This window comes from Strigops habroptila, chromosome 2 (assembly GCF_004027225.2).
Source record: "Strigops habroptila isolate Jane chromosome 2, bStrHab1.2.pri, whole genome shotgun sequence".
NCBI lineage: Eukaryota > Metazoa > Chordata > Aves > Psittaciformes > Psittacidae > Strigops > Strigops habroptila.
Genome location: NC_044278.2, coordinates 10,919,903 through 10,943,073, shown reverse-complemented (window position 1 = coordinate 10,943,073; position 23,171 = coordinate 10,919,903). Strand labels below are relative to the sequence as shown.

Sequence of the window (23,171 nt, the reverse complement as noted above, 5' to 3'; positions counted from 1 at the left end):
TTCCAGTTGTTGTAGAGGGAGCCTGAAAATATTTGTTTAGATATGGAAATATTTTGGGGAAAAAAAGAGAAATAAGGGGAGCCGGCTGCGGGGCGGGAGTGCTGTCCAGATGTGCTGCTCGCAGGGACTGAGCCCAGCCAGTTCCAAACCCTGCTCCACCGCAAGGAAAACCTTGCCGAGGGTCCTTTAGCCAGACCTAGCCAGGGGATTTACTCTTTTTTTTTTTTTCCCCTTTATTCTGTAAGTTTGTAATTGAAAACAATGTTAAAACTAGTCAGGGGGTGGGGGCTGAAGGCTGCCCGATAACGTGAGCGAGTGATTTACTGGACTTTAATGCAACGTCGATTTGCTTTTAAAATGGACCAGAGGATTTCGAGGCTGGTGAGTTTAATGGGCAAGTTATAAGCGAAGCCCGGTCGCCGCTTGGCAACTCGAGCGAGGTGACGTTCCCGAGCTGCGCGGGGTCAGTTATTGTGATTTCGGGAAAAAAATACGCCTGCAATTTATTTTTACGTTCTGCACAAACGGCATTGTTGCGTATTATTAGCTAATTCATAATTATACCCCTATTATGCCGTCGATCCTTGTGTTCCCTCCCCCCTTCCCCCGGTTTTCTCAGGCTTTGAGAATTGAACCACCGCAAAATATTTACAATCTCAAGTGTTTTTAAATGGGCTTTGTTTGTGTTTTATAGAATAAAAATCTCTATTAGTGTTTAAACAAACACCATGCCAGTCTCTTAAGCCTTCCAGATGTTTGCAATAAAATGTCAGGTTTTGCCTTTGGGACTCGAAATAAAATTTAACTACCTTCACCCTGTAATTATTCTCTTAGCTCTCCCTTCCTAAATTTATCTGCTTTCTATCAGGAGAGGGGGGAAAAAATCCGATTATACACTTGGACTATAAAAAACAGCCACTACTTTCCCTCCATTTTACCAGGACTTCTCTCCCTCTTGTTTTCGCACCGCGGACCAAGGCGCGCACATTATTTCTGTCTTTTCTGTTTTCGGGGTGGCAGAAGGAGACCAAGCAGAGCAGAAACCCATCGGCAGGTTTCCTGGGCTTAAGGCCACAAAATGCCCCGTGTCCCCAGGCGCGTATCCCTCGCCTCAGCCCTATCCCGGCCCCAGTGCTCCCGGGGGGGGAGAAGGGGGAGTCGAATCGGGAACTTAAATTGTCCCTGAACTTCCTCCAGCTCCGGGCGTCGCTTCTTCGCAGGCACTAATCAGACCTGACTGCATTTCGGAACCTCCCCGTGGAGCTGTTTGGAAATAGGCAATTATGATGAATAATTCACGCAAAGCAGGTTCCCCCTACTAACAAAGACCAAAGTCCCAGCTAGGGACCCTTCTGCCTTCCCAGCTACTCACTTGGAACAACACAGGCAGGGTTAAAAGCCATGCATTTTGTATTTACCGCGCCAAACTCCAGAACAACCCGGAACGATAAGCGGGGCTCTAGAAGGTCTCTTTCTTCGTTTGCCGCCTACGAACATACCTCGCCCGGCTGCCATCAGGCTCGCGGAGTTTCTGCAGCTTTCAGCTTTCTCGGGTTGCATAAACCTCACAGATACACACGGGCGCGCTTGCTCTGCTCCCGGGTCCCTGTGCGCTGCAGTCCCCGGGCACAGCCTGGGGGCGCGCCCGCCTGGACACCCCCCTTCATATCCTCGGGCACCTCGGGACACCCCGCTTCGTACTCACGGGTGTCCCGGGACACCCTGCTTCATACCCATGGGCATCCCGGGCCCCACTCCTGGCTGCTCCTGCCGCATTTCTATACTGTATTTATTTTTCCCCTTCCTCCTCCGGGAGAACCCTTCCTCCGCAGATGTTCTCCTCGCCCTGTGCTGAGGTGTCCCCAGGCAGGTGAATCCGCACGCCTGCAGCTCTCGGGTGGCGAGGGCCAGGAGGCCTCTCCGCGGAGGGCAGAGGCTGGCAAGCCACTGGGAGAGCTCAAAAAGGCTGCGCTCCGCTCGGCTCCTCTAGGAGACCTATAGGTGTCTAAATCAGCCATGGCAGTCTGTCCACAGCTTGCCACTGGTCACGTTACCTTCCTGACAGCCATATCTCCCCTCCTGTCCCCCGAGAAGAGGTGGCAAAGCCGGACGAGGTCGCTCACCACACGGGAAGGCTGGTGCCAAAGGGAAGGGGGGCTCCCCAGCGCGCCCCTCTGGCCTCATCTGCAGTGGGTTTCCTCGGGCCCTCCTTCTCCCTGCCCCTGGCCCCGTTTGCAGGTGGACTCGGGGGGTGGTGTCGGCCAGAGAGAAGGGATTGAGAGAGATCTCAAAGCAGTTCTTGCGTCTGGTGTGTTTTGGGGTTGTTTTGATTTAGTTTGGTTTGTTGGGTTTATACGTTTTTTCCCAAGAAATAAACCATCCTTAAGGGATTTCGGAGGACATCCAGAGGGTTAGGGGACCTTGGAAAGAGCGGGGGAAAGCCAGAAGCGGGACTGTATTTAGGCAAGCTCTAGGACAAGAGCTTTAACCAGATTCCCTGTGTCAGAGACAGGGCGCATGGGCCAGTCCCGGAGTGTCGCCCGCCAGGCGACAAGCACCTTCTGGAGGCCGAGGGGCTTAGCCCTGTCGTGCTTCGGCTCAGCACCGCTGTTGCTCTGAGCCCAGGCCGGGCCGCGGCTGCCTCCTCCAGGGCCCCAGGCGCGGCCGGAGGGATGCGAAGAGCACCGGGAAAGCCGGGCCGAGGCCAGGCAGCGAGTGGGGCAGAGAGTCCTGGCGAGGAGATTTTAGTCTGAAAGGTGGCTGTTCTCAGCCGGGCTCTGCTTTTCAGCCAGGAAAGAAAAATTAATCAGCTCCACGCCGATAATGAGTTGCATTTACACGGCGGCGCGTTGAAGAGGCACTTCACGTTGTTGCCGCTGTTATAATTTGAGGTAGATTGAGGATGTTTGCGGTTTTGTAGTTTAGGGGGAGTTTTTGGTTGATCAAAAGCCCCGATGCAACTCTTGACTACCAAACCCGCAGGATTGAGAGTGATGAGCGTGACGAGGGGGGAGATGTGGGGCTTCATCCGCACACGGGGCTCACGGTACGTTGCAGCCGAAGCTGCCGGGCTGGGAGGAGGATCGGGAGCTGTCACCTCCCCCGGCGCAGGCCGGACCCACCTGGCAGCCATGCTCCCCCCTCATTCCCCCTCCTTGTCCCCACACCTCGCACAGGCGAAAAAGCGGCGTCCCCCAGAAAACGCTGCGCGTCTCGCACACAATGGTTCTCGTATGGGGCGCTGTAGGCGGACAACCGGCCCTTTGTTACCGAGACGGGATCCCAAGTCCGCTTTTTCAGGGAAGAAAGCCGAGCTACGCAGAGCATTTCAATGTGTGTTCAGTCAAATAAATAAATATAAGGGGATTTTTTTTTCCCCTCTTCAAGGCACAGCTCTTTGAACCAAGAGAAGTCTGTGCGCTCTCCTACCTCATACATGATGTGTTATATTGTAAACAATCCCGGTTAGGGCCGATCCTAAAACGCAGCAGACTTTAATGGGGCTATTCAAAAGAGCGGTGACTCCGCTATCGCCAACAGGGATTTATCCCTCCAGGCACCACCGCAGAAGCAGGACAGCGATCCCCGGCAATGTACAGCACCGGGAACTTCCAATTCGGCTTATTTCTCCCCAAGTGAAACTCGGCTACCGTGTAAAGCAGGAGTGGCAGGACCCGGCTCTGGTCCCCACAAACCGGCCACGATCCGCAGGGCTCCGGCCCGGGCTCCCTTTCTGCCCTGCAAACCTCACTGGCTCTTGCTCAGCGCCCGGAATTTACCCAGATTTAGTATTAAGCGGGCTTTTATTAGTTTCTAATACTGTTTTTATTAGTTTCTAGTAACCAAAAAGCTGCCGGGGACTGGGCAATCCCATGTCCAAATTCTGGGCTGCCTTGGAGGGATTTGCTCCTGGTTTCTAGTTTGCCGTGCGTCCTGCCCACCTCTCAGGGCTTTTTCACGACTGGAAGATAGAAACCTTGGAAGCGAACGGAGGGCGACGGGCGATGCCGCCGTGTGACACCCCCTGATCCAGCCGAACCTTTATCCCTCCCTCCGCGCAGCCTTTGTCGTCTCCCTACGGCCCATCCCGGCCATTCTCAGTAAAGGCGCGGAAACCTGCAAAGATCCCCCCGCTCCCTCCTCGGTGCTGGCTGGTTTCCTGTCGGGGTCACTTTCTGTCACGATATTGATACTAGGAGTGAATTTATCTCCTCTCTTCATGCCCCGGAGGAGACGTGGGCACGCGATCCCGCGACCTCGCAGCGTGTGCGGTGCTTCTCCCGCCGCAAGGCCTCTCCGTGCCCCCGTGCTCTCCCCCGGCGCGTCCCTGCAGGAGGGGGCACGGAGTCGCCCAGGGTCAAGCGAGCGGCGTGTGGCATTCAGGGAGGAGGAGTCGGAGGGCCGAGCCCACAGCCCACCCCCGGGCAGCAGAGAGCCCATTCCTCAGCCTTTAGGGGCTAGGGCCGTGAGGCCGGGTTCCGGATCGGCAGCCGCAGAGAAGCCAGACAGGGATCGGGGGCCGGCGGGAGACCAGGGCTGCAGGGTCGGCCCCTCCAGAGAGAGCCTCCCCTCTTCGCATCTCCCTCAATGCCGCTGTTCAGGCTCTCCCAGAACAATGTTTTGCGGGCCGTGGTGATGCAGCAGCCAGCTCCTGCCCCCAGGGGTCGAATGGAAGGGACATCCCCGCAGCTGGAGGGAGCGGAGCCCCCCTGCCGGGGTGAGGGCAGGCAGGCCGGCAGCGCTTCCGGGGGATGCCCGGGATGGGAGCAGCAACCGGGAGGTTTCGCGTGAAACCGGCGCAACGGGCTCTAGCTTTGGGAAGAACAGTGGCGGCTTCATCTCCTTGGGGTGCGCAGCCAGCGAGGGAGGAAGGGAAGGAGAGGGAGAGAGGGAGGGAGGGAGACCTGCTGCAGGGCTCGGGCCCGCCGCCCGTGCACGGGGTGTTCAGCCGCCGTCATCCAGCGGTTCCACCGTGCCTGAGGGGCTCAGTAGGTTCTCTTCCTGACCTGGGGTTTCGGTCAGGCAGGACCAGTGTGACGAGAGCGGCCGCAACAGCAACCAGACAGAGCCAGCCTGTGCCACACTGTAGCCGCGCTAGGGGGGAATAGGGGCTCTGCCACTGGAAAACAAAAACACAATGGCAATTAAGCGCTCATCTGAGCGTGACTGCTTATTTGGCAGACGCTGACCGGAACCTGGAGGCTTTCCCCTCGCCAGCAAACACATATTTGCCCCCGTTTTCCTCCTTCCCCGTCGGTGGGGAGACCGGGACGAGCCTCAGGCTGTGGGTGCCCTCAAATCTCACCTCCCCGGTCAGGGGGAGAGGGCAATCCACAAAAGGGACAAGTGTGGTCTCTTTAAAATAGCAAGGCCGAACAATAGCCTGAGTCAAAAATGCCGCCATAGCAATCCCGACTGGAAGTTTTCTTCTTCACAGATATCTCGTTGCAGAGCCGTCCGTTTGTTAAGATCCCACTGCGCCTCGATAATCCTGCCCTGCCGCATTTGCTGGCTCTGCGCTGATGCGGTTTCTCCTCTTGCCCTTCAGGATTATAAAAACCTCTCCCTCTCCCTTCCTCTCTTTTCCCCCTAAAGCCGGGTTTCAGAGGAATGTTGGCTAAACCTCCTCATCTGCTGCTTTCTTTCCCCTGTGATGGCAAATTCGGCATCATTTGTGGACTTGCCCAATGCAAATATTGCGTTAAGAAGTATTTCAAGGCATTTTATTGTTGCTCTGCAGTCCTTTGATGTGGTCTATAGGCACCAATTGTTGATGTCTCCCTACAACTCCTCAGTGTCAGCATCTCATTTTTGTCGCTTCTTCTCAACCCCCCCCCCCCGCCCCCCTCCCACTTCTCCCCTTTTAAAAATACGGGTTTGGAACGGTCGCGGCAGATCCCACCACCTCACCCGCAGGTCACTGCGGCCCCATTTCTCAGGAGAGGGCCGCTTCCAGCGGCACCGGGCTGGCCCCACCCCTGGAGACCACAGATTCCCCCGCCCGCAGCTCTGAGGCTGCGGTGAGAGGCGGCCGTGTGCCAGCCCATGCGGGGATCCAGCCTGCGGGGAGGTGTCTGCCCTGCGCTGCCTGGGCGCTTTCGCCAGTGATAGGAGCCAGGTCTTCGTGGTGCCAATGGCTCGCCTGGGTCCAGGCGGCCCCACACCGAAATCCTGTCAACAGACGGCTGCTGTGAGTCCGTCTCCGCCAGCGCCAAGGCAGAATTGCGCATCCTCCGCATCCAGGCACGGCAGAAGCAGGGCCAGGGCCGAGCATCCCTCCAGATCGGACAGCCGGGGGGGGACAGGCTCTGGAAACATCCCCACGGGGGCACGACGGGCTCCCCTTCACGCTGGGATGTGGGGACAGCGGGCTGACCCGAGGGTTTATCTTGGAGATGGAAGAGCCAGGCAGCCGTAGCGATTGCTTAGCAAGAAAATCACCCGCGTTCAACGCCGGGTTCAACAAAACCCACGCCGGACACACGAAGATGTTTGTTTTTCAGTGGGAGAGTGGTGGGATCCGTGTCTCTCGAATCCGCCCCTCTCTTCCCTTGCTTTTGACTCCGACCTCCGCACGGGAGGATCTCTTCCAGAATCAAGCTCTTGGGCAGGTGGCTGTGCCGCGGTCAAGGAGGGGGCAGCCCGAGGAACCCCCCCCAGGCCTTCCCGGCAGGGGCAGGGCAGCTGGCAGCCTGCTGCTCGCGTCCGCGCACTCTGCGGTCACCGCGGGCCCGACGGCGGCCGTGACCATAAGGACCGGGATGCCACTCCAGGCGCCTCCGGGCAGGAGGGATGAGAGAGGAGAGAGCTTCTCCCACCCCAGCGGCGCAGGCACCTGGACGGGTTGGCTTTGGTAACGCCACCCCACGCATCCCTGAGACGGCAGCGTTGTAAGAGGGGCGAAGCTCGTGGTTTTGTCTGGGGCTCTCATTTTTGGGGAGCGCTCAAAGAGGGTTGATCACACATCAGCGAAAGCAGAGGACTCCCCCACATCTCCCGGCTGCTCTGATGAAGGTCGGGACCCTCTGCCACGTCGGGTCCCGGCCCTCGCTATGTCCCCAGCCGCGCTTTTAACAGCTCCTGGGCCCCTCGCAACCCGACCGTGTGTGCGCGTCTCTTCCTGGCATCGCGCCCCTCCGCCAGGAAAGGAAACGTCCCCGCACGCTGTGCACTGGCAGAGGCTTTTCACTTGCGAAGGAGCAGGGATGTAAAACTAGCCCCACGCAGATGTTCCGGCAAGCCGGCCCGTTTGGCGAGCAAGCCCCGTCCCTCCTCGTAGCCTCATGCCTGCGCTGTCGGCGCTGGCTCCCTGCCCCGGGCTGCCCGGTGACCCCATTCCCGGCGTGTTTGCCATTACGCTCCGAGTTACCCAACCAGTATTTAAAAAAATAAAATAAAAAAATTTAAAAATATAAATTGCTGCTTTGTGAGATCAAAGTAACGATTTCGGGTGCATCTGGAAACTGGAGAAAAAATTGGAGCAGCAACAGTTGCACAACTTCAAAGTGGTTTTTAACAATGATTTTTCTCCTTCCTCTCCTCCCCAATCTTTCAAGCATCAGATAAAGACAATGGGCTCCGTGGCTGTTTTCCAAAGAAATAACCTGCCTAAAGGGCCGCACAAACTCTCGAGTAGACAGGAAACACCTTACACGGCTTTCTTCTTTTGATCAAATAGAAATAATAGGAGACTCATCTTTCTACTAGCCCTAATGCCGTCGCTACTAAAGGGCGTCTGCGGACTGCGTTATAAAGTGTAGGGAAACGAGTTTCAGGCTCGGGCTGCCACTAAGTCTTTATTCTTTTATAGAGGCTTCTAACAACCCAGCACATGCCCTGTATAACACAGCAGCCGAGTGTAACCCAATAACTTGTAGGGATGAAGCGTAGGGCTGCGGCGAGCGAAGATTTCACCAGCAGACGCCTTCGGGCTGATAGGGGATGCAGGGCACAGAGAGGCAGGTCCCAGGAGCGGCATAGAAATGTTTGTTCTGTTTATGAGGAGGGATACGCCTGCCCCGCGACCCTTGGGATCGATTCCAGGAAGGGAGAAGAGAGCGGGTGGGGAAACCGCGCTCTCCTCAAGCCCCATTCCCTGCCGGGGTCACCGCTTCGGGAGCTCGGTGGCCATCAGTGTCACCTCCTCAGAGAAATCCCATGCCATTTCCCTCCCTCCGTGTCCCTTAAGCTACTGCATCATAACGACGGGGCGATGCCCGCAGGGACACGAAGAGGCCGAAAAGGGCGATCCCGCAGAGGCGGCGGCTCTGATGGCTTCGCCCTGTACTCCTGACCCCGTGCCCCCCCGCACTTGTCCCTTTTGCCCCTTTAACGACTTCAGGACCGTGTCTTTGAACTTGGAGCAGAGGAGAGCTGGGCGGTTTCCTGCGGGAGGGAAAAAGCCGATCGCGACTCTTCAGTGTCAGGAGAACAGAAAACTTTCGCGAAGTTTATAAAGTCAATGGTCAAGCGTATAAAAGCAGAAAGGGAGAAGGAATCACCCAGAGAGCAGCGGAGGAGAAATCGCAGCGCTTCGCGAACAAGAGCAGCCCCTAGCCTCCGCTCCAGCACAGAAAAAGGCCGAGCTGGGTCACCAAGAGCGAACAAGCAGTTCACACTCGGGCAAGAGCTTTGGGCCCTTAGCTGCAGGCCTGCCTCCGAGGCCACCCTTCCCCTCCCAACGCTTCTCGCACGGGCGATGGAGCTGCGCGACCCTCAGCCCCGCTTCGTGGCCGTGGCCTCGCCCGTCGCCTCCTCCACCGGCCCGGGGGCCCCGGCGAGGGCCCCACTCCGGGGTCACACCTTTCTCCCTCCGCCCCGACACCGGGGGGACGGGCTGGCCGGCCTGCGCCGTGCGGGTTTGACGTGACCCGCTGCAATTGTAGCCCCATTTTCTCTGCTTTTGGCATTGGGGTTTTCCCCCGTTTTGATTTCTGAACGCACGGCTCGGGCTGTCGCCGTCTAGCCATTGTTATGCGATTAATCCTCTTCGCTGCCTCAATCATTTCCAGGCTCCCCATCCCCTCTTTAGGTTTCACGACCGATCCCCGGAGACTTGGTTTCCAGGTTTGCGCAGCACGCCTCATAAGGGACGTTTCAAAGGCCGCCTTTTCGTTCAAATCTCGGTGTTGGGAACCAACTCAGCTAACACCCACCCCGTCCCTGGGGCCCATCACGGCGCACAAGCCCCGGAACCTGGCTGGGGAGAAGACACCTCAGCGGCACTTCACGAAGCGTGGAGAGCCGGTGTCCCACCGGCTCCCGGGGTTGCTCACGGCTTTACAGCACAGTCCCCCACGGGTCGCGGCCGTAAACACGAGCAAAGCTGCGATAAGAGCTCGTCCCTCACTCGGTACAAATCGCCATCGTAAAGAGCTACAGAGCAAATGTTTCAGGGTCGGGATCTCTGCAGCTGCAGAGCTTCTCTCCTCCGCGGCTTCACGGCTAAACCCCGTTCGGGCTCGTCGTTTCGGAGAGCACCTTTCCATCAGCCTCTTGCCTTTTCCCGAACTCCGTCTGTCTAGAAACAGAGCTGGGGTGGAAGCATTAAGTTCCCGTCCTCTAGCCGTGACCCGAGATCTCGAAATCGTTCATCTCCCTTTTGCTGCATCACAGGAAAGGGGAAATGCCGGGGGAAGGGGGGGGGGGGGGGGCCGGGGGGCGGACACAACACGGACACACGGCTATTTCAGAAATTATCTCATGCTTATTTCTGGAGAAAAAAAAAAAACAAAACAAAAAACAACAACAAAACAACGATAAACCGGCAACCTATTTCAAATGCTCCTGCCAGAAGACGAATGTTATTTCTTTCTCACACAATAGAGGGTTGACACCTCGTTTATACGCTGGCGCGGCTGGGCAGCTTTTTACGGGTCTGTGTTCTTGTGTATAAATATAAATACATTTCTTTCAAAGACGCCTTCTGAATGTTGACTGCTGTGACTGGGTTTTGGGTTGAGGGCTTTAGCTGTTCAGGAAGGAGATGGGTCTTTCTTTGTCTCATTACTCAAATAAGAACGAATTCGGGACGGCTTGGGGGGAAAAACAAACTGGTACAGGACTGGACATATACTTGAGTACTCACTGATTTGACCTAGGTTGCCTTTCCCAGAAAGCCCACCCCAAAGGTAGATAAACAGAGAGATGGACAGACCGGCGGGCAGGACACGGACAGATTTTGCACATTAGAAAAGGAGCTTGAGTTCAGCCTGGAAGGGGGTGGCCGAGTTCAGAGAGTGGAGTTCACTCGGATTTATTGATTTGGATGGAAGCACATACCGCTTTTGCAGGCACGAAGTAAAACTGCACTGACACTTCTGTATCAAACTCAGGGGCAGAAGGAGAATGCAGAGTAAACTCTTCCTTGAGCAGCTGAACACAAAAATCACACTCCAGACAAGATGGCCTGGCAGCTCAGGCACAGCACAAAGAGGGGTCACAACTAGGGGCTACATCACTCATACTCACCCCTCTGCCTTGCCAGCGGGTCGTGTGGAGACCACAGACAACACTTGTAGATGCCTTCAAACAGAAACCAGGCACGGACACAGCAGCATACACGCACACACACAGAGGAAGTTCCTCCACACACATTCACACAGCGACACACGCGGGTGAGAGGCAGGCTAGCCCCTGGGTGCAGGCTCCCAGTTGGGATGAGTTTCAGGAGCCCTCGCAGCCCTCCCTGCTCGGCATGATTTTGTGTCGGTTGCGGGGTTGCCCCGGCGAGAAGCCCCCCGTTCTATCAGGGAAGGCAGCGGGGACCAGACTGACGGCTCCGGGGTGGCCGTACCTGAGCGCGGCCGGGGGCCGGCGGCCCGAAACCTTCCCCCCGCTTGCCCCTGCCTTCACCCCGCCACGTTACCGGCCCTGCCTGCACTCACCGCCCTCAGCGCCCCCGGCTTGGCACAAACCCTCTTCTATACGCGGCTTCACAAGGACCTTCTTTCGGTCTCTCTTACTTTTTTCTCATTCTCGATCTATTTGCCATGGCAATCGACCGCTCTATTGCTCCTCGGCATATTTTCAGCAACAGCAATAACCATTTTCCACAGCATTTTTATCTCTGTTTTAAGGATAGACTCGCTTCCTCCGAATTCGCTTTTAACTGTGTCTGCCCCAGCCTTAGTTTAATCTCTCTACCTAAACCATCCTATACCACTGCAGCGCCTTAGAATGTGGAAGAAGTCAAATATGTATAAATATGCCTTTCCCGGCTCAAAGCTGCCCAGCTCACAAGAATTAGGGGGGAAAAAACCTAAACCATATGTGTACAACGCCACATTCCTTATTGCACTATAAGATAAAGAGCTTTGCAGCATCGATTCAATGGAAGTCATTAAAAACAAAGCCCAGGAAGATTATATCCGTATTTGGGAGTCAAATGCTGTTTAAAACATTTATTTCGGAAACAGCAAGGCTCGGTGAAGGTTTGCGAGGCACAACGGGAATCGCTAGTGTAGGCGCCTCAGCCGCCTGAAATAAAAGAGGCAGGAGAGACACTCGGCGGGGCTGACCCCCTCGATCCCGGGAGAAGCCGGGAGCGGGAACCTCCCATTCGGGGTGAGCACCGGCTTGGGAGGGAGAGAGGGGAGAGAACGGCTGCTCCGAGTTATGTGATGCGCTGCCCGCCCTCGGCGCCGCGGGCTTCAGCACCCGGAGCCTCCGCTGAAAGCACGGGGAGATCGCCGGTACCCGCCTGGCTTTGCCGAGAGAAGAGTAGAAACCAAGGCTGCACCCCGCACGGAACGGTGCCGGCCGCTCGAGACTTAATTTCTCGAAACGGATCAGTTCACTAATTGTTTTCTGTTTTGTTTTTTTTTTTCTCCCCTAAATTGGTTTTCGTCGTAGGGAAGTTGTTGCAATTTTCCCCACTGAGATGCTTGAGAAGAAAGAGCACTGCAGTCCTTTCCTGCCCGCCGCACGGCGTCTCCGGGCTATTTTCACGTGAACCTAGAGTTTAACCTTTCGCTCATCCCAAAGAGCGCAAAACTGCGGGGAATGTGACATGACGGAGTGCTAGACAGCTCCCAGATTTATTCCCTGCATCACCACAACAAGCTCGCTTTGGCCGAAATCGGGCGAGGGCAATCACTGACTTGCTCTAAGCCTCCCCCGAAAACCCCTGGATGGGGACACAGGCGCGCGTAGCTCTGCGCAGTCGAGTGCGGGGCCCAAGGAGGCGGCCGAGGCGAAGGGCCCCGCACCAGCCCCTCTTCCCGGTCGCTTCTGCCGGACTCGGAGATTTGCAACGCTCCGACCCGGTGGAGGCAAGGAGGTAGGTGCAGGGCCGCGCATGGCACTGCACGTCTGAAAGAGGCTCAGGGTTGGGACACACGGCCGGGGTCGGACGTGCCTTTCCAAACCCCGCATCTCTGCTTTTGTTTCGAAGGGATATTTAGCTAAGCCCCAGCTAGAGGCAGGGGGGAAAGAATAAAGCCGAGTGGAGAAAAACAAAAAGGTCGTGTCTCGGAGCTCGTACTGCAACTACAGAAGGCGGGCGTCCTTATCTGCTGATGGATTCATCTTATCCTCGCTGCATTTAGCAGGATCAGGTGTATTTTGTCCTGCCCTGCTTCGAAAACAAAGTGTAGCACACTTCTCCCTCTTTCCCCACGTTACAGAGGTGACGGCTCAGGGCAACCTCTGGCTCGCCCCGTATTTTTCGTGTTTAGGGAAGCGGGGAGGGCTTAGCAAGTAACTCGCGATAAGCAGATCTGGTCGCTGCCCTCCCGTGTGCTTTCAAACCACTGAAATCACCCCCAGACTCGGGCTCACTTTAGGGAAAGAGCTGGTGGATAATCGCTGGCAGAGGGATAGGCCGAGAATCACCCTCGTTTCCCCTGCAGAGCTTCAGTACCCCGAAGGTGGGGCAGGGTCTGCCCCGTTTTCTGCTCTGAAATTTACGTGAGGGTGAGGAAAGAGCCCTTCAGGATGCCGAGCTCCCGGGATGGCTTTGAATGCTGGGGCTCTGCTCCGTGCAGTAATCAAGCATCGCCACAGAGAAAGAAGGGAGGGACGGAGAAGACACTGGGCTCGGAGAGGCGAAGCGTCAAGACGCCTCCTGTTTGTTTTTGGCGTTTGGGAGGGCTCGGTGGGTGCCTGGTGGCCACGGGAACACAGCCCAGCGCAGAGCTGACAGGAGACCTCCTGTACGGACCCCGAAAGCGGGGCCGAGCCGGGCTCCCTACCCGTGGGGGCTCGTTGGGGTTCTCCGTGTGCCCGGGGCGCTCGGAGCCCGCCCGAACAGCGGCACAAACGGAGCCGAGACCCCCGCGGGGCCCGCGGCTGCCCCCTGGCGCCCACCGCCGCTCACTGCGCTCCGCGCCAGCAGAGCGGCGGCTCCCTCCGCGGCGGACAAGCCCATTCCCCCCTGGGGAGCATGAGCCGCGCTCGCCGCCGCTGCTCAGCTCCATTGAGCTCCTCGTCAAACCTATGTGCTCCGCTGGCTGCTGTGTGCGGCGTGGTGAGCGGGGAGAGAGGCATCCCACCCTAGAGACACTCGGCAGCAGAGCGAGGGCCAGAAAAAAAGGGGGACCAGCTCCTTATAAAACCCCACCAAACCAAACCAAACCAAACCAAACCGCTTGCTATCCAGGAAACTGCGTAATTATTTCCCTCCCTCGCTGTAGTGGCATTACCCTTCTTTTGACATTAGACCCTCGCCTTTAAGGTTGCAGGGAGGAGGCAAAGATTCAGAAGCTGCAATACGACCGCAGCAGAAGTTTCTTTTGGGACACTTTCAGGCATTTTTTCTTTTTTTTTTTTTTTCAGCAGAACAAAAAGTAGAGTTATTAAGCAATAGCCTACAGGTTTCTGCGGAGCAGACAGCTTTGATGCTTTCACTGGATCTGTTATTTATTACTCTGGATTGAACCATCTGCCCTCAAGCACATTTCACTCTGTTTGTTTATGCCACAAGCACCACTAATAGAGCATCTCAGGAAGAAATACTGTAACTCAGCACCAAGTGAGGGTATCTTCAACTTGAAGGCTCAAAATGCACAGCAAATATTAGTTTAGCCTCCCACCACCTGTGTAATGTAGTCTCCTATGTCTCGTTTCATAGCAAAGGAAACTGAGGCAAAGCACAGCTCTGCAACTTGCTAAAAGTCATCAAAGAAATAGAAGGTAAAAAATGTTTTTAGATTTCCTTTGATTAACCAATGAGCAAAACTCTTCCTGCAGAAACAATACCAAAGGAACAGACAATAAAGACTCAAACCAGATTAAAAATGGACCAAAGTGGCCTTGCTGATGCATATTTTGTTGTTTTCTATGAAGCTGTAGCAAAACATTCTAGGAAATAGGAAATCCTCTCTATTTATTTTAATTCTCAGGTGCAGATATGTTACCCTTGGTTTAGGTTTTTTTTTTTTAACTAAAGAGAACTAAACCACCTTCCCCCCTCTCTCCAACCTTCCAGCATCCATTAAATCTTCCCAGGCCACCCAGAGATCTCCCTTGACAACCCACTAATCATCTACTGCAACGTCCTCAAAAACCACAAAGATGACATTCACACCTCAGCTAATCCATCTCCCCAAAGGCAAGCAGAGAGTAGAGTGAAGCCCTTTGAGTCAGGACTTTGCTGGTTTAAAGAAGGAAAAAAGCAGAGTTTCTCTTCCTGCCAGCATGTGATGCTGGTAAGGAAAATGGATTAAAGCAGCAGTGATGCTCACCACCTCAATTGTGCTGTTACTCTGTACACACATATTTGAACCCTGAAGTCCAGTTTAACAACCCTGTTTCTCTGTAGGAAGTAAGCCCCATAGAAATAAGCCCCTGCAAAAGCACATATCATCTTTAGTGGAGCCAGAACAACTGGCTCCCATACAGAAGTCAGCAACACACCTGCATCCAAGATCTTCAGAATCCCAGCACATCCCTGAGCCACTTCTGCAACCATTATTAAACACCAAAATGATACTTTCGCAACACCAGTACTATGCAACCTGCAGCCTTCACGCAGCTCATACAGTAAATTCATCCACTTCACAGTTTCCTTCTAGCAGGGTTCATGTTGCTGAACACAAGCCAGGAGTGCCGCAGCTTGGATCAGTTGTCTCAACAGCAGCAGTAATCCTTTCCCAAACGTTTTCCCAAAGCCCTTCTGCCTTGTGTGCCAACATGCAGGAATGCACTAACTCCGAGACAGAAATGGGTTTAGTTGTTCACATCCAGTGCATACATAGACAGTAACTCCAGTGCTTTTTGAGAAGTGTTCTTGGTACGATGGGGAGGAGCTTTTTGTGTATCAAACCTAGAGTTAAACCATGGCCCTTTGAGATGCCTTGTCCACGTGGATTCCACATATGCCCCAGGAATGTATGGACTGGATTCTTTTAAGAGACAAAGCCATTGAAGCTCAGCATTAACTTTTGCTTACCTTCCTTCCTGTTGCAAGAAAAAAGTATAACCTATATTTAAGAGCAAGAATCTCAGGAGTAACTTCCTGATCAGAACAGATGGAAGGCAGGACACACAGCACATGTGGATAACAAGTCTTGAAGAACCACAGCTACTATAAGGTAAATACCCACCTTCCCTTTCCTCCCCCCCCCCCCCCCCCCAAATGTCCACACAACTTCAATTTGGGGGTTTGCAAGCACTTAATAACAGAAAGTTGATGAGGGTTGCCTTAAAAGAATGGATTCCATACTGCCACTCATCATTTACATTTGGCCCACAAGCCTAAGAGAAAATTGCTCCTTCCCCCCCCCCCCCCATTCTTGCTGTAGGCAGGCAATGAAGGAGGAACATCTGCCAGGCAGGCAGTGAAGGAATAAATGTGGGCAGAGCAAGAGCCAACCCACTCAGAAAGATCTTTCTTGGCTTGAGCACTCAAGAGGCACTTAGTGAGATATTTGTTATTCATTCAGCAAACACCATGAAGAGTCTTGAAATACATTTGAACAACTGTTTCCTGTCACAATAAAAAGTCAGTCTCACAGCATTCAACATACAAGATACGGAGTATTGGAGTAGTGTGTCCAGCTCTGGGGCCCCCAACAGAAGAAGGATGTGGACCTGCTGAGCAAGTCCAGAGGAGGCCATGAAGATGCTTCATAGGAGAGGTCTGGAGCAGCTCTGCTCTGGAGACAGGCTGAGAGAGCTGGGCTTCTTCAGCCTGCAGAAGAGAAGGCTCTGGGGAGACCTTATTGAGGCCTTTCAATACCTTAAGGGTGTCTACAAGAGAGCTGCCAAGGGACATTTTACAAGGGCCTGTAGGGATAGGACAAGGGGGAATGGCTCTAACCTGAAAGAAGAGAGATTGAGATTGGATATAAGGAAGAAGTTCTTCCCTTGGAGGGTGGTGAGGCGCTGGCACAAGGTGCCCAGAGAAGCTGTGGCTGCCCCATCCCTGGTAGTGTTCAAGGTCAGGTTGGACAGGGCTTGGAGCAACCTGGTCTAGTGGAAGGTGTCCCTGCTCATGGCAGGGGATTGGAGCTGGATGAGCTTTAAGGTCCCTTCCAACCCAAACCATTCTATGAGTCTAAGATTTTACTTTATTTACTCAGAGAGGGATGTGTTTTAGGGAAGGAAACATGAAGGTGATTGAAGCCAGAAAGCACCTACACCAGAAATGCTGGGTAATGCCACAGAGTAGCCTTGTTTTGATAAGTTTCATCTCCATTAAGCTTAACAATATGTTTCTATAAATCCTGGGGCATCAGGAAAGAAGTTTTCACCAAAGATAGCAGAGAACATACATTCAATGTTTCTAACAGAAGTTTCATTATTTCACATCAATGGATGACAATGAAGTCACACAATAATGAAGACATGCCTCAGAAATCAGACCCATCAGAGAGTCATAGATCCAACAGCACATGGGACAAGTTACACCGTCCATGCAGGATCCTGCCTGTGCTTTGTATGACCTCAAGTCTCCACCTGAACTACAAGCATCTGCCTTCAGAATGGTTTAGGACATCAAGAGAGATCCGGCACCACCTTGCTCTGCCCATAAGGTGTTGCTTTCCACCTGTAAGGGTTGATCCATTAACTCTTCAGATTAGACTCATACTATCTTTCCATTGATTGTATTGAGAAAGCAGATGGCTTACCTCCACCATCACATACATTATTATTGCAGCTATTATTGCCACGTTTATGGAAATTAAACAGTCCAATATAGTTTTCCTGGCAAGAACAGACAACATCTTTCCTGAACAGAAAACCTTTTCAACTAGACTCTCTGTGCTAGCTTGATAGACTGTTTCTCCCTGTGAAGCAATCAATCAGTCATAAGCAAACAGGTAGGCAGCATCTCATTGGAGTGAACTCAAATGCAGAGATATTAGTAAAGGTGAAAGATCCATCTGTTTTTTGAACATAAATCTAACCAAGCTGGACGACTGGAAGAGCATGCTCATTAGATTCAAGACTCAAACCCACTTGGGTCCATATTGTTGCTATTACCAGAACCACACACAGACCCTCTCTGAGCTTTGTCATGATCCTTGGGCCATATGAAGTAGAATGTGCATCAGAGCAGTAACGAAAAATACAAATGAGTCATTCAGAATGGACCTCTGTCTCTTACTAATCCTACAGCAACTACTGAAAGTGGTGGTGTAGCGAATCAAAATAAGATGGTTTGGGAAATGCCCATTTTGGGAAAACACCCAAAGGCTTTGGATCTGAGGATTAGATCTGGCTTTGGCTAATGGTTTACAAACAGATTTCTGCTGACACAAACACCTAGCAAACTGTGGAGACCAGAAAAGTTAGACTCCTATTATAGTACAGTCATAGAATCACAGAACGGTTTGGGTTGGAAAGGACCTTAAGATCATCCAGTTCCAACCCCCTGCCATGGGCAGGGATGCCTCACACTAGACCATGCCACCCAAAGCTCTATCCAGCGTGGTCTTGAACACTGCCAGGGATGGAGCATTTACCACTTCTCTGGGCAACCTGTGCCAGGGACTCACCACCCTCACAGTAAAGAATTTCATCCTTATATCTAACCTGAACTTCCCCTGTTTAAGTTTAAACCCATCACCCCTTATCACTACAGTCCTTGATGAAGAGCCCCCTCCAGCATCCTTGTAGGCCCCTCTCAGATACTGGAAGCTGCTCTGAGGTCTCCACGCGGCTTCTCTTCTCCGGTCTGAACAGCCCCAACTTTCTCAGCCTGCCTCCATACAGGAGGTGCTCCAGCCCCTGATCATCCTTGCAGCCTCCTCTGGACTTGCTCCAACAGCTCCATGTCCTTCTTAGTTGAGGACACCAGAACTGCACACAGTGCTACAAGCGAGGTCTCAGGAGAGCAGAGTAGAGGGGCAGGATCACCTCCTTCCACTTGCTGCTCACGCTACTTTTGATGCAGCCCAAGATACAGTTGTCATCAACAAATCAGATACAGAGTTCCTACAGAAGCTGACATAAAGGCTTTCACCAGCAGTATTTACTGCTGTACTGTTGTCAGGATCATGACGACCCTCACCAAGGATAAGAAAACATTTGCTCTGATAACCTATAGTCCCATTTAGGACAGTCCCCAAGGGTCCCATTTCACTGTCCTTCCTTAAACTTTCAGCTCACTCATATGAACTCCCTAACCTTGAATGGAGGCAACTATAACCCTGCCAAGGAGTTCTGCTTAAATTGTTTGTAGATAAACACACACTGAATGAGAACTATGCACAAGGCCTTCTGGAGACTCTAAGAGGCCAGATCATGGTGTTTGAAAACTAAGGATACTTAAACCACACCTGTAAAAGTTACAAATTCCATTATAATGTACAATATACACTCCAGTTACTTGAGGAAGGAATGTATGCTGGAGCAGTGCCAGAGTTAATTTATGATGCCAATTATCATCTCTGCTGAAGAAAACATTATTCGTGAATCTAAAATTCCCAGTAAATTCTGTGCTCTAAAGTGGGAGCACAGAACTGAGACTATCACCATCTTCTAAGTGATGACTTCCTACAAGCCATTAGCCACTAAGATAAATGTCTCAAGTGTATAAATGTTCTAGTGAGATCTTAGAAAGTTATTCATTGTGGAGTTGATGTTTATCTCTAGAGGTAAGCGAATCTCTTCAGTTACCTGGAGATGCTAGATCTGATACTGCAGATCCCAATGACTACATATGTACTTCAGATGCATGAAACAAACAGGAATAGGAAAAGGAGGAGATTTCAAGACTAAGACACAAATTACTGAACGTATTCAAGGAAAAGTATCACTGAAGAAAAGGAAGCTGAGACAGAGCAACACATCAAGGGGTAAGGATACCTTTCCAGCTTCCAACGCTTCTTTCTTCAACTCAGAAAGATGTGACTGGATCTCTTTCCCACCCAGTCCTTCAAGAACACTTTACAATGACTTCCACAGTGCCACAGGGCATGTCTGCACTAGCACTGCAGCTGGGATCAGGAGTGTGCTTCTGCAGAAATTCCCCACTGTCCCCACTAACTGCATTTCAGCAGGCCCCACACGTTGGCATCATTCAGCAACCCAACATGAACATGCATTTCAGGAGCTGCACTCCAGATGTAAACAAACAGTAAATCACTGGACACTGGACTAGAATCAGCATGAAACAAATCCTTCTGAGATACACAGCATCAAGCCTTCTCAACAACTGTTCTCTAATGATCATGGTTGTTAGCAGAATTGGAGTATTTCACTGGGCAGATGCAGCTTTCATTTTGAGAAATCCTCTGCAAGAGCTACTAAAATAAAAAGCTACGTCAACAGTCAGTAGGTGAACATATTAATTTTACACAAGTTTAACTGTCCTGAGGAAGAAAAACCAGGCATGTTTCCTTACTTGAAGGAAATAGATCAGGCAACTAAGAGTTGTTTGACTGACAGGGGAAAGGGAAACCCTTAATCTATTATTGAATTTAAAAGTGATAAATTAGTAAATTTGACTGAAACACTGCTCAATATGCAATGTATTAAACCCCTACCTTAAAGAAAGGGCTCTTTTGAAGCTTTTCTTCCTGCTTCACCTACATGATTCCCTGGAAAAATCTAAGAGTTTTGGAAAGACTGCTCAGAACAGTTCGGGTAATGAGCCAGAATTGCCTGTTGATGTCATCCTCCCCCCCTCCCCTTTATAAAATAAATATATTGAAGATACACAAATACTCCTATTTCCTTTTACTGCAAAGGAGGTGTTGAACATCAACCCTATGTGTTAGGTGGGAGTATCAGAAGTGTAAAGGCACCTTGAAACTATGATTCTTTTGATTATATGCTCCTATCTTTTTCACCAACAGAGAGGAACAGGTAGAAATTGAGCCCTAACAAATAAATACAGGGTCTCAGTACAGATCTGCAGACGCTCAGTCCACAACTTCTTGTTTCGCAACACGAAGTAATTCTTTCTGAATCACCTCACTATGATAAGTGACTAAATTTTAAAACTACATAGCTTTTTTTTGTGTTTTTTAAACAAATGAACAACTGCATTACACAGACACCTCCTCCCACTCCCAGTTTTACTAACTCAGTCGTATAAGACTGCAATCCTTCATGACAAATGCCATAAGGCATATTATGGTTATGAGCTGCCAGAGTACAGGATTAACCCAATTTACATTACAGCACAGCAATTTCAAACACAGCACCATTAAGCGCAATGATACACTTAAATATGCTGGCACAGGACCAGTAGGACTTTAGTTACCTTTTAACATGTACTACTACCCCCTTTTTGGAAGAGGCTGTCTCCTTTTGACGATTTCCCTTTGCCCCATGTTGCCACACATGGCCAACAAATGCCATGGTCCATGGGTCCTGGTCTGTCCTCTTGTGAGGCTTAAGATCAGTGTAGTCTAACACCATTCTCCCACCGAGTTTTCTTGAGGCTCACTACTGAGAACTCATAAAGACATATTTAGGCCCATTCTAGCTCTGACAGCTCAATTTTCTAAACAAGTAATTTTGTACATTTTACAGAAAGTTCTCTGATTTCTCAACCTAAGATTTCTTTCACACAGAATTACATCCTTTCCCCCTATACCTTTTCTAAAGGATGTTGAACTGCAAATCCTGGAGCTCCCTGCTAAACTGAACACCAGGTGAAATAGGAGCAGCTGAAGCACAAGTCCTTTCTCACTGAAGTACCTTAGACCCGATCAGCAGGACAGCACAGGTGGCAGAAGAGGAATTCAAGCCCACTCTCTGGGTTCTTTGGAGTGACAATCAAAGAGGCCATCTAGCACAGTAGTTACAGTGAGGTTTAGAGTATGAATATCCATATAACACACTTCACACCAACTACATGTAGATATAAAATCACACTCAGTTTGAAGACACGATAGGGAGAAGCAGCAAATTCTCTCTTCATCATCTGAGCTTTTGTTCTGGTTATCAAGAACACATTCAACCACCGTATCGAAGCTGAATAACTACCAATGGGATGAGTTGTGTGTCTCTAATGAGCTCACATGCACAGGTAAGGATGTTTTTCAGAAGATGACAGATCTTTGTGCTACATTCTGATCACCTCACCTATACTTCAGCTTCTTGCAGTGGTCAACGGAAAAACCCAGAACCCTATTTGGGCAACCTTATATTCTGGTTCTGCATGATTTCTCCATGAATTGTGATTCCTTCTGCCCTCCGTCTTGGACTGCCCAGACAAGCTTAATGCTGGTCCCACTGGAAATACGGTTTTGTGCTCATTTTTTAATGCAAACACCTTCAATGTTCTACTTGGATTTTCCAGGGAAAAAAAGCTTTTGATTCAAACCGAAATTATTAAGAAGATACAAATATCAAAATATACGTCCCAGGAAACAAAAGTCCTTGCGATTACTCAGCAGAGTCTACTGAAATCCCACCAGTCTTCTTATTTCTTGATAGATGGGGGCAGCCAGTTCTTTGGCTTTCACTGCTCCATCCTCTAAAACCTTCATCAGATGGGATTTGTCTTCCTGGAGTTTCTTGATTTCATTCCTGATAGGTGCAAATTTTTGAATCACTGACTCCGCTACCACCATTTTGTAGTGAGCAGTGTCCAGACCAACAGATTGGCGCAGTACCTCTTCAATGCTAAGCCCCGTCACTGCAGCATGGATGGACACCAGGTTGGAAACACCAGGGCGACCGGCTGGATCGTAGGTCACCTCCGAGGTGAAGTCAGTCACGGCTTTGCGGAATTTCAGCACTATGTCGTCAGGGCTGTCTGCTATGTTCACAGTGGCCAACTTCTGTGGGTCTGACTTGGACATCTTTACTGCTGGGTCCCTGAGGGATTTTATTTTCTTTGTTGTACCTTAAAAAAATTAAAAAAAAAGAAAAGGGAATAATTATGAACAATTCTGAACACACCGAGACAATGTTTTCCTATGACAATTGTTAGAAGAACACTTTGCAGCAGCATGATCACAGAACCAACTGGGTTTGAAAAGACCTCTAAGATCATCAAGTCCACCCGTTCCCTAGCATTGCCAAGGCCACCACTAACCCACGTCACTGAGGGCCTCATCTACACAGTTTGTGAACACTTCCAGGGATGGTGACTCCACCACTGCCCTGGGCAGCCTGTTCCAATGCCTGACCAGCACCCCATGGGCAAGCCCTCCTTGTTTAAAAATGAGTTTCACATATACTCCTATTTAGTCCATATGCCCTCTCTGTCCTCCTAAGCTCCCCTTCTCCTCCCATAAACTAAATGCAAACCTAAATGCATTTCTCTCCTCCTCGCAAGCAGAAACTTCTGCTGGGACACTTCCTAATATTTTCTGTGGCTACATACTGATTTTCCTCCAAAACTCTCTCCTCCCTTGTATTTCTGGCACTGGGGACAAGCTACCTAGAGGGCATGGACTGCACATTATTGAAAGGTTCTCTAACAGTGGAGAAACAGGTTAAATCCAGTGGTAAAAAAGAATCCCAGAACAGTTAATCTCCTTACTTGAGGAAGCTCTTTCACCCCAAATCTCTTGGTAATTCTCCTAAATATCAAAAAAGACATTTATTAAAAGTTCCCTAACTGAACACTAATCAGCTCTGTTAGAAGGAAAACTCTGTTCAGCTTAGAAAGGTGTGGGTATTGTACAATCTATTGAGATCTATGTGTGTACATGAAATAGCAGTATTAAGGGAATATTACAAAGTACTTTCTTTATGAGCATCAATCCAAACTGTTTCAGTCTTTCACCAAGAAACATCATTCATGGAGTACACAAAGTGTC

At 51.2% G+C, this 23,171-nt stretch overlaps 1 protein-coding gene across 2 annotated transcripts in view; it reads right to left on the bottom strand.

The window, feature by feature from the left end:
- Positions 1 to 15,857: 15,857 nt before the first annotated feature.
- WARS2 (tryptophanyl tRNA synthetase 2, mitochondrial) overlaps positions 15,858 to 23,171 on the bottom strand; it is a 46,247-nt gene continuing 38,933 nt past the window's right edge. For both annotated transcript variants that reach the window (XM_030471987.1, XM_030471988.1), the window contains exon 6: positions 15,858 to 22,249. In XM_030471987.1, coding sequence (XP_030327847.1) covers positions 21,801 to 22,249 — 449 coding nt within the window. In that variant the 3' untranslated portion in view covers positions 15,858 to 21,800. The remainder of the gene's footprint in view (positions 22,250 to 23,171) is intronic.